The sequence below is a fragment of the Mesocricetus auratus genome, unplaced genomic scaffold (assembly GCF_017639785.1).
Source record: "Mesocricetus auratus isolate SY011 unplaced genomic scaffold, BCM_Maur_2.0 Super-Scaffold_100062, whole genome shotgun sequence".
Lineage (NCBI taxonomy): Eukaryota > Metazoa > Chordata > Mammalia > Rodentia > Cricetidae > Mesocricetus > Mesocricetus auratus.
This window is the reverse complement of record NW_024429234.1, coordinates 2,551,094-2,562,867: the sequence shown is the minus strand read 5'-3', so window position 1 is coordinate 2,562,867 and position 11,774 is coordinate 2,551,094. Positions and strand designations below refer to the sequence as shown.

General features: G+C 43.8%; 1 protein-coding gene across 1 annotated transcript; it reads left to right on the top strand.

Moving 5' to 3' along the window:
• Positions 1 to 3,635: 3,635 nt before the first annotated feature.
• Positions 3,636 to 10,951, top strand: LOC101841093 (acylcarnitine hydrolase). The gene is made up of 12 exons (XM_005076178.3): positions 3,636 to 3,787; positions 4,387 to 4,597; positions 5,942 to 6,083; positions 6,722 to 6,855; positions 6,937 to 7,192; positions 7,971 to 8,069; positions 8,296 to 8,436; positions 8,558 to 8,638; positions 8,876 to 9,020; positions 9,373 to 9,510; positions 9,888 to 9,960; positions 10,408 to 10,951. The coding sequence occupies exons 1-12, from the start codon at positions 3,712 to 3,714 to the stop codon at positions 10,592 to 10,594; spliced, it is 1,683 nt and encodes a 560-aa protein (XP_005076235.1). The 5' UTR covers positions 3,636 to 3,711; the 3' UTR covers positions 10,595 to 10,951.
• The last annotated feature ends 823 nt before the right edge of the window (positions 10,952 to 11,774 follow it).

The window sequence follows — 11,774 nt, the reverse complement described above, 5'->3', positions numbered from 1 at the left end:
AGATCCCTTCCTTTAATTGCAAAAGGACTGATGCCTGATACTTTTACTGGAGCTTCCCGGTGTTATTTAGCTCCTGTTGCACACATGCATCTGTGAGGTCTCCATGCAGGACACTTCATCAAATGGTCTTTAGACTTTCAGTAACTATGTCATTTTTTAAAGGTCTGATGTCAAATGATTTCTGTGAAATCAAGTTTGCCCACTTACCAGCATAGATGGGTGAATTTTGCATAAAACCATGAGCTATGCAGTCACTTTCAGGTAAGTGTGAGTCTCCTTCTTTCACTGGAAGAAGTTACCTTGACTCCACTCTGTCAATCATTGCCTAGTCTCTGCTCCAGGGCAACCACTTGCTGATGCTACAGGTAAGAAACTGCATACATTTAGAAACATCAGAGTCCTGGCTATGCTATCTCAGAAAAGGACTCCTATGTGACTGATACTGTTACTAAGTAAAACAGCACTGTGCTGAGCTCCAGTAGTCTTGCTGAAGAAAAGGAGAAAGGATTATACAAGCCATGGGGTCATGGCAGGGGAAGTCACAGAGACAGTTGATCTGAGCTCATAGCACATGGACTCTGGACCAAGATATAGGGAGCTTCTGTGGGACCAACCTAGCCCCTCTACATGTGTATGACAGTTGTCAGGCTCCCAGTAATGAGATCAGGACCTGTCCCTGGCACTTAGCTGACTTTTAGGAACCTGTTCCCCATGCTGGATTACCTTGCCCAACCTTTGACGAAAGAGGCGGTGCTTGGTCCTGTCTCAACTTGATGTGCCATGTTTTGATCAAACCCATGGGAGACCTGCCCCTTTCTGAATGGAAATAGGAGGAGTGCAAGGAGGGGGGAGATGGGAAACAGGGCCAGGGGAGGGGCTGCCAGGAGGAGAGGAGGGAGGGGAAATATGGTCAGTACCTAAAATAAATGAAAGATGTTATTTCAACTAAACAAAATTTAAAAAAACAAAAGAAAATTGGAAAAGAAAACAAAAGATTCAAGTGTGCTATATTTTGTTAACATTGTGATTCCATATATGTAGACAACAGTTTACTCAATCCCTAATTAATTGGCATCTGAGTGACCTGATTTGACTACTTTTAATAAAGCTCTTATGAACTGTAGAAGTATGAATTTTTGTGACAGGTATTTTTAATTCCCTGAAATAAAGACCTGGGAGTAGAACTACTCAGTCACAGAATAAATATGTTTAACTTTTTGCCTTTTTTATTTTTTACTTTCATTTTACATTCTACCCACAATTCCCCCTCCCACACTTCCTCCTGCCCCACCTCGCCTCCTTGCACCCCCTCAGCTCCTCCCCAGCTCACTCCCAGTTCACTCCTCCTCACAGGTAAGGGCTCCCATGAGGAGTCAACAGAGTCTGCCACAATAGGTTGGGGCAGGTCCAGGCCCCTCTCCCATGCATTAAGGCTGAGCATGGCATCCCACCATAGGGAGTGGGCTCCAACAAGCTAGTTCATGAAACAGGTTTGCATCATGGTCCTACTGCTGGGGCCCCTCAGATAGTCCAAGTTTCACAACTGTCTCCTACATATGGAGGGCCTAGTTCAGTCCCCTGGAGTCTCCACAGTTGTAGGTCTAGATATCATGAGTTTCCACAAGCTTGCTTCAGCTGTCTCTGTAGATTTCTCTATCCTGATCTTCACCTCACTTGCTCATTTATTCCCCCCTCCTTCCTCTCTTCAACTGGATAACCAAAGCTTGGCCTGGTTCTTGGTTGTAGATCTCTGCATCTGGTTCTATCAATTACTGGGTGAAGGCTCTATGATAATAACTGGAGTATTCACCAATCTGATTGCAGAGGTAGGCCAGTTCAGGCAGCCTCTCCACTATTTACATCTTAACTTTTAAAGGAACTAATTGCCATCTATATCTCCTACTGCAGTGTAGGATAGTACCAGTAGCTCCTTGACTTTGCCAACACTTGTCTTTATGGTCTTAAGTCTGGTATGTTGAACAGGAATATAGTAGTATCTCATTAAAGAAATTTACATGAACCTGAGCCTCTACAATCTTCTGTTTTCTATCACCTGTTTTTCTATCTTTCATGCTCTCCCTACTCACTCTCTGTCTCCCTCCACACAACAGAATCTGGGTGTCTTCTTCATTTCACATTTTTACTGTGGCCATGGCCATCATCAACACAGGGCCTCTGAGTGATGGTAGAGTGAGTAGCAGAGCACACAGGGATTTCCCTAAATGAGCTACAAAACTGTCTGGGATTAAGAATCACAGAATCTAGTTCCTTCATCCCAATAATGGATGAACTGGCAACTTCTCAGCTATCATGGTTTAGCTCTTCAAGAAAGGCTAGTACCACAAACAGAACAAGAGTACATTGTGGTGACAGTGAATCAAAGGAACCCCTTTGAATGGAAGAGGCAGGAAAACCTGATCTTCGCGTGCCAGGGAAACAGCCAAAGAGACACCAAGAAAGAAATCGCACAATGGATGCTATTGGGCTATACACTATTATTTCAGTAATAAGACAATTAAAAGCCAAGGTCAATGCTTGGGTGGTACAAAAAGCTATCTGACACTGATCCCCACACCACTTCCTGTAGAATGTCAGTCTAGACTGAGTATGGATTCCTGATCCTGCATTCTTTGATATATCATGTCAGTGTTTTATTGTGATTGGTAAACTTCTATTTATAAACTTTTATCTCTGATTTTTATATATCATGTTAATGTTTTATTGTGATTCAGAAACTTCTAGTTATAGACTTTTATCTCTGATTCATCATAGGTTCTGAGACATCAGATTGACCCCAGTGTTGGAACAAGCAAGGCCCAATAAATGCTTGATCAAGAGGTGGTGGTAAGAGAACTTTCATCCAATCCTGAAGACCTAACTTCCACTTTGGGCTGAACATGGTGCAATTAGAGGATGGACTTACACAAATTGCCCCTTCACCTCCATGCGAGAGCCATGGCCAGGGAGAATCCATACACATATGTACATGAACACAATAAATAAATAAACACAAACAACTAAAAATATTTGTTAAATGGATCAATGACTATGAAGTTGATCTTGGCAGGAACTGGACACTAGAGGACACACATCATGAGCATAGAGTAGATAGGGGCTGTCGATTTTTAAAGCTCCACAATTGCTTTGATCAAATAACTATGACCCAACAGTGAGGTGTCCAAGTAGATCCTAAGATTTTTTTGCAGGCACAGAGGAGTCTTGAGGATGAGGTCACACCTAGACTTGTCTGTCTCTCCTGTGACAACTTGAGTGAGTGCCTACTCACAGAGCCCTCTGTCTCTCCTGTGACATCTTGAGTGTGTGCCTACTCACAGAGCCCTCTGTCTCTCCTGTGACATCTTGAGTGTGTAACTACTCAAAGAGCCCTCTGTGTCTCCTGTTATAGCTCTCTGCCCAGGAGGACAGAGTTCCTGGCATACCAGAATAGCTTCAGAATCCATACTGTGCCTTATCAGAAGGCCAAAGAGGAAAGAGAAAGCAGAGGAGACTTTGCCCTGCCTCCTGGATATTGACTCTTCATTTCTGACTAATCAGTTCTCCAACAAAGAGGACTCTGCCCACCACACCAAGTTCCCGCCCACATCCTTTTGATTTAAATTCCTGCCTGAGCAAGCCTCACAGTTTCCGCTTCCTGTTTGTGGAACGTGTTCATCATATATAGCAGCACAGACTCCGGCCTGAGAGCTGATCATGCCACTGAACCAACTTCATGGCTGGCTGAATGCTGTGGTCTTTTGGCTCCTGCTTATCCTCCTCCATGCGCAGGGTGAGGCTCACTAACCTGACAATGGGGAATTTTGAGAGACAGAACTGCCAAATTCTGCAAAGTCAGAGGCTGAGCTTGTGGGAGGGAAGACACAGGGATAGAAGCTTGTGGAAATGATAGGATCTGGCAGATAGACAAAATTCTGGGAAATGTGTGCCTCCCAGTCTCCTGACCAGAGACAAGGAGATATCTAAGACCACTGTATCCTGAGGAGACAGTTCAGTGTAAGAATCTCTGGAGAGTGCTAGACAATTCAAGAAAAAGTGAGCTGAAGGCATTTTCCCATCCTCAGTGTGTGGCTATGAATGCAGCTGCTACTGACCTTTTGATAACAATGAAAATAATCACAAATTCATGTGAACAAATGACTGAGAGTGTGTGATTTCTTTGGCCACAGAAATACAGTGGCACCCTTTACAGAGCAATAGGAAAGTTTCCTGGCCCTGAGGGGTAGGGAGCTTCCACACTCACACCCCACAGCTGAACTAGGAGGTCCTGGGTTCCCTTCCTGTGTGCCCTGGTAACCTTAAGATGAGAATTCCCACAATCTGCTGGCAGCTGACTGCACAAACTAACCCTGATGACATCTCTCCCCACAGGTCAGGACTCACCAGAGGACAGGCCCATCAGGAACACAATCACAGGCCCGGTCCGAGGCAGCCTCATCCAAGTGAGTGACACCAAAGTTGGTGTCCACACCTTCCTGGGAATTCCCTTTGCCAAGCCACCTGTCGGACCACTGCGCTTTGCACCCCCTGAAGCCCCTGAACCATGGAGTGGTGTGAGAGATGGAAGCTCACATCCAGCCATGTAAGTTCTGGACCCCTAGGATGTCAGGTCCTGGGGTGAAAAGATGCTCTGAGCTCTGAGCCATGGTGAAGCATTTCTTCCATTTCAGCTACACAGTATTTTCTCTCATTGTGGGGTTAACCCCATTCATTGTTGTAACACATGTGGTAAGGTTGAATATAACAACCTTGCCAGTCTACTAGGTCAGAGCTTGGCAGCCATAGAGATTTACATGCCCGTACTTTAGAGAGAAACAAAGATTAAATTGTTTACAGATTAAAATTGAGCCCACAATGGCAGAGATCTCTAGGCATCAGTTGTGTGACCTATTAAGCAGAGAGCACCCCTGACTGCAGTAGAATATATTTCAGGTCCTGAGGAGTGTAGCAGAGATGGATACTTGCCAACCCCACCCTTGCAGTCACACTGACAACCTATAGGGCCAAGCAATATTGCCCAAGGAACTATATGTAATTAATTCCCTCTAGAGACACTGTAGAAAAAATTCCCTATGAGCCTGTACATGGGATGAAGGATTTCTCACTGCTCTTTAGGCCAGTATTGTCCACTGATCTGCTAGCACATGTGGAGTACCACACACCAATATTGCAGTCTTAGTTTGTTTTCTGTGTCTAATAAATTACTGATAAAAGCAACTTAGGGGAGAAAACTACTACCAAAGGCTCCAGATTACAAACCATAATATCAGGGAATTCGCATTGAATGAGAACTACAGAAGCTGGTTGCATCATATCCGTAAACAGGAACAGAGAGTAGAAAAACTTATAAGCCTGCTAATTCTTAAGTAACTTTCCTATTCTTATGAATTTCAGTGAATGTTACCACATATAGCCAATAATTTCCATAGAGACACCTAAAAGTCTCTGTAGGGAGAGATCTCACGTACCCTTAGCACTGACCATGCTGTGGTCACAGGCACGTGGAGGAGGCAGGGATAAAGGACTGGGAGGAGAGACATTTGGCTTTCTCTTGCTGGGGATTCAAGTCGGGTCTCTGAAACCACTGAGACCAACTTGGGTTGCCGGTTTCTCTTGTAAGTACCTTTCACAATAAATAGATATCCCTAACCTTCTTAAGTGTTCAAAACAAGTCTCTGTATCCTAGACTTAGTAAAAACAATATCCAGACCCAAGCTAACTGGAAGGCTCCCTAGAAATCTGGCTCCACCACAACTTCCATTCAGCCTGTGGCCTTTTCCTTGGTGGGAAGGTTATTAGAGGGGGAATATGTACTAATAGGCTGTCATGAAGAGCAGTAGCTGCAGGTGGCTGAGAAAGACACAGACTCACAACTGGTTTTGACCACCATAAATCTCTTGGAATATCTGTCTTCTATTTCCATCAGGTGTCTGCAAAGCCTTGAAATGATGAATGTACAGGGCCTGAAGGACATGAAACTGACCCTGCCTCCTATCTCTATGTCTGAGGACTGCCTGTATCTCAACATATACGCACCAGCTCATGCCAATGAGGGCTCTAACCTGCCTGTGAGTGTCAGGACATGGTCAGCTTGGGGACAGGACATGTTCTTCAAGATGATTAGAAGGGGCAAAAGAACCTGAGCTCTGGTGAGGGCTCTGATGACAAGCCTTGTCCTGTTCTTATCAAAGAAGACCTTCTCAGCCATACTATGCAGCAGAAACCTGGGCATGGGACACAAGACAGTGAGTGACCAAAGGCTCTAGCTCTTTGGTAAAACCAAGAATCTGCTATAACCTGAGCCCTGAAGAACAACTTGGGTGTTTAATCTTCAATGTTGAGGTCCCCAATTTTACTTATGGGTTTTCTGCTGTGCCAATGAGAGTTTACGGTCCTTTCCATTTTTTAAGTCTGGAAGATATCCATGGAGACACCACTCATTGTTCTACTACAGCATGTGGAATAGTGATGCCATTACTGTATACATAGAACCATTAATTAAAACTGAGGTACATGATGAGTGTGTGGACTATAAATACACTGATGGTGTTACTAGAGGACCCTGTCATGAAACAATGCCTTAAAATGCTAAGTATTTGTATGTAGTTATAAAGCTGCAGAGGTATAGCAGTTGAAACTCTAGGAAGTAGTCCTTCAGAGCTTGGGCTGGTTAGGAGCTTCCAGACATCTCTCTTGCCTTCTCCAGGTGATGGTGTGGATCCACGGTGGTGCTCTGGTGGGAGGTATGGCTTCTATAACTGATGGATCCGTATTGGCAGCCACTGAAAATGTGGTGATGGTCCATATCCAGTACCGCCTGGGTGTTCTTGGCTTCTTCAGGTAAGACTAGGGCTGAGTTGAACAATGTCAGCAGAGAAGACCCTAAACAATCCTTTGATCCATGTCCCTTCCATTTCTCAGCACTGGAGATCAACATGCCAGAGGCAACTGGGGCTACCTGGACCAAGTGGCTGCCCTACACTGGATCCAACAGAATATCGCCCACTTTGGAGGCAACCCTGACAAGGTCACCATTTTTGGCGAGTCTGCAGGTGGTGCGAGTGTGTCTTCACTTGTTGTGTCCCCCATGTCCAAAGGACTCTTCCACAGAGCCATCATGGAGAGTGGAGTTGCTCTGCTACCTGGCCTTACTGATACCCATGAGAAGGTCTACAATGTAAGTGCCTCCACCATCATAACCCTAGTCTGCCCCCTCAGCCTTTATCTTCTGCTACCTGGTGTTCTGTTCAGTGGAGAAAACTATGATCGTAGAAAACAGTTTCTTTCCTATAAGTTTTGAGAAACTAAGGGGCTAGCCTCTACTCACCTTTAATTCAAAGGGGGTGAGTATGCTATCTGACCAGAAAACTGCTCATAACAGCTTCCATTACTGACAAAAATAAATATGCATGTGCCTTTGGATGTGGCTCAGTTGTTTTTTTTTAAATGCTTGGAGTGCAAGACTGATGCCCTAAATTCAAATCTCCAGAACTCAGAAAAGGCTGGAGATAGTGACATATATCTGTAATTCCAATGTTCCTATGGTGAGGTGGGAGGCAGAGACAAGAGAATCCCTTAATGTTCACAGAGCAGCTCAACTTGTTCACGGAGCAGAAAACAAGAGAATACCCTGTCTCAAAAAAAGGGGTGTCTGTGAAGAGAGGAGACTTGGTCCTCTAACATTCGCATACAAACATTGGCATACTTACTCCTTCAAGAAATACACGAAACACAAAAAGATGGGTAGAGTAAATAAAACTACGCTAAGCAAAAAAAAAAAGTATGGAGGTAGAGAGAATACTGCTTACTGACTGACACTTTTGAGGAAAAGGACATGAGGAACAATTTATATTTCTACCAAACCACACACAACAGACACTATAGTGTGGTATTTAAGGCAATAGTATTTAATTAAAATTGTAAAAATTCCAATCCCTGCTTGTTCCCCTTCACAGACGGTGGCTAACCTGTCCAGATGTGAGACCATGGACTCAGAGGCCCTGGTGCACTGTCTGAGAGGCAAGAGTGAAGCAGAGATTCTGGTCATTAACAATGTAAGTAGAATAATGCATCTTGGAAGATCTAATCAGACTTTGTTGTGTTCTTTAGTTCTGTGTACAGTGTGAACAACAAGACAGACTAATCTAAAGGTAGATTCACTTCCAGTGTGAGCTGAGCACACACAGGCTAGGAAGATATGAGAAAATGGTGGAGCTAATTCAGTGTGCATCACCATATGTATTTGAATGGCCTTTAGCATTGACTTTTAATGCCCCTTAGGTCTTCAAGATGATCTCTGCTGTGGTAGACGGTGTATTCCTACCCAGGCATCCGCAGGAATTGTTGGCTTCTGTGGATTTTCACCCTGTCCCTAGCATAATCGGCGTCAACAGCGATGAATATAGTTGGATTATCCCCATGGTGAGGTTCATTTCCAATCCTCTAGGAGCCTGGAGACTCATATGTTAATCAGTGCGAACTCAATGCATCTTTAATCAAACTCCATCATATTCCACACATAACACTGTCTTCTACCTTCCAGGTCATGGGCTCTGATCAGACAATAAAGGGAATAACAAGAGAGAACCTGAAGGCTGTTATGAAGAATACAGCAGCACAAATGGTGAGTAAGATATCTCTAGTCCTATTCAGAGAGGTCCCTCATATCTCCTTCTCAGACATCACCCCTATTAATGAAGGTCAATATATATGTGTGATTCTGTGTGGGGTGATCTCAGAGAATGAACTTTATTATTTATATCCTATCTCATCTCAGGGAGCATTCTCCCCATACCAAATGCTGATGCCCACCTAACTGAGAACATGCCTAGCCTCATTCTTCCTGCTCTCCTTGGTGTAGATGCTGCCTCCTGAGTGCAGTGACCTGCTAATGGGAGAATACATGGGGGACACTGAAGACCCACAGACCCTCCAAATACAGTTCACAGAGATGATGGGAGACTCCATGTTTGTGATCCCTGCACTCCAAGTAGCACATTTTCAGCGTGAGTACATCTGTAACAGGCTTATGGGAGCAACTCGGGTATGTAGGTGATGGGGAAGCACTGTGGAGCAGTGTGGTACCCAGGTCTCATGTCTAGTTATAGAGAGTGACATATGGTACAGAGGAGAAAATAGGTCACTGATACTCTATTCACTCTCAAAACAACTATGCTGGGAAGGCCATGAACACCCTATAGCCAGGGCTTTTCCACAGCTTGTGCTCCAGCCTAGAGCTCCTCCCATTTAACTTTTATGATTCCAGGTAACTTCATATCAAAGTACCTTGTCACAAAATAGGTATCAGAAAAGCTCCAGGTGAGAAGCCACTAAATCAGGTTTTGTCCCCACTTCCAGGTTCCCACGCCCCTGTCTACTTCTATGAGTTCCAACATCAGCCCTCCTATGTAAAGGATGTCAGGCCACCGCATGTGAAAGCTGACCATGCTGATGAGCTTCCTTTTGTTTTTGGGTCCTTCTTCTTTGGCATGAAACGTGAGTCTTCCTTATTCTCCTTGAACTGACTGGGGTCCCAGATGATATTTCAGGGACTCCTGAGCACTCACTCCATTTGAGGAAGAGTAGGCTCTGAGAGAAAGAAAATCAAATGTATGCCATACCGTAACCAAAAAAATTATATCAAAATTAGAATCAGGACCCATCTCAGTCTAGCTGTGCTGGAGCTGTCAGCACATTGGGGCAGGAATTCAATTAGAGGCATGCACGGATGGTGGATAAAGGAAGTAACGAAGGGAGGTGACAAAACCAGCAGTTCTGGATCTGTCAACAGCTGGGATTGTCATTATAAATCATGAGTTGGCAGTTGTGTGAGGTGTCACGGACTTCAAAATTTGTCTTCCTCATAACTCCAGTTAACCTCACTGAGGAGGAGAAGCTACTGAACAAGAGAATGATGAAGTACTGGACCAACTTTGCAAGACAAGGGTGAGAACACACCCTTCTCTCAACCTTCCCTATATGAGTTATAGGGCTCTGTGTGTCCCTATCTAGTCTCCCTTTTGGATGGTTTCTTCAGCATTCATGGGTCTTCTATCACATGATATAGTTTTCTGTACTGGATAGCACATTTATATAGACACTTTGTAGGTGTCAGTTATTGGTCATCTAACAGTAACCTGGCTCATGAGCCATAGTGTTATGGTACTGTTCTCTAGATCTTACCTCTTAGATGCAGACATAAAGAAGGTTGAGTAGTCTTCCCCTACATGGAACAGAAACTAGTGAATGACACTTGTAGCCATATATCAGGACACCTGTCTCATCAGTCCCATTAACCACTGGCCTAATTGCTCCACTGCTCTGGCCCAAATCAGGGGATCAGAATTTGAATTGTAGTGACCTCACTTCTCTCACTGGGTATCATATCCACAGGAACCCCAACAGCGAGGGTCTGCCCTACTGGCCCATGTTGGACCATGATGAGCAGTACATGAAGCTGGATATCCAACCTGCTGTGGGACAAGCCCTGAAGGCCAGAAGACTGCAGTTCTGGACCAAGACTCTACCCCAGAAGATCCAGGAGCTAAAGAGTTCACAGAACATACACAAAGAGCTGTAGTGCCCTGTGTTTAGAATGGCATGCTGGGTTGCCTGCTGGTGGTATCAGCTTGGGGTTCCCAAAACATATTGAGGTACCTGGGTTGATTCTAACATTCACATAACCTCTGAACTTGTATGTTCTTCTATGTTTATCACAAATCCTCTGCATGTGACTGTTTATCCTGCTGAGTCACCTTTAGTCAGACCCACTCAATAAGTGCTCAAATAACAGTGTGCATTTGTGAGCCCTAAAGTACCCATCTCCTTTCACATTCCACTAGTACTAGGCCCCTTTCTTCCTCCCTTAACTTCTAATCCTTATGTCATCTTCTCTAAAACCAAAACTGTCTTTGTAATAAAGAAGAAATTTGATGAACATTGATATCAGTTATTCAAAGACCCAAATCACATGCCTTTTTTCATCAGGTTCATACTTTTGGAGACCATGAGTTCCAAGATTAAGATTCCAACATGTTTGCTATATTGCGTTGACTAACTCTCTGACTCAAAGATGATACCTTGTGTTTTCACTGAGTAGATGGGTATTTACGGATATTTAATAATACTCATGACCCAAGTCTCCAATAGGCCTCACTCTTAATAACATTCCATTGGAACCTAAGTTTCATTATATGGTTCATAGATATTTTCAAAATACATCACATAGAGGTTCCCAAGTCAGTCACTGGATCTGAAAAAATCCCATTGTGTCTGTAGATTAAATATCATACTAAATTTCATTAAGCATAATCAGTCCATCCATTGATATTGATTATCATTCTACCCTTCTCATCATTCAAACCTATTCATCTATTCTGTCTCCAAGTAGCCATTGACATTTACTCCAGTGAAACATTATGTGTGCATGTAGGTTTGTGCATGAGTGTGTGCATGTATCTGTGCGCATACATGCATACATATTTGTTCACACGTATGTATGTGTTTTATGTGTGTTTCTGTACACAAATGTTTGTATATGAGCACACATACAATTGTGTGCATGTATGTGTTTGTATGCATATATGTATGGTGTGTGTGTGTGTGTGTGTGTGTGTGTGTATGCAAAAGAACCAGGTTGGTTGTTGGCTACTTCGTGTCTGCTGAGGTTTGTCTTGACTTCCAAGGGTTCTGTAGACATGGTAACACCCACAGTTATATGATCACATCACAACTGGAAAGATATTTGACCAAGGGTGGGG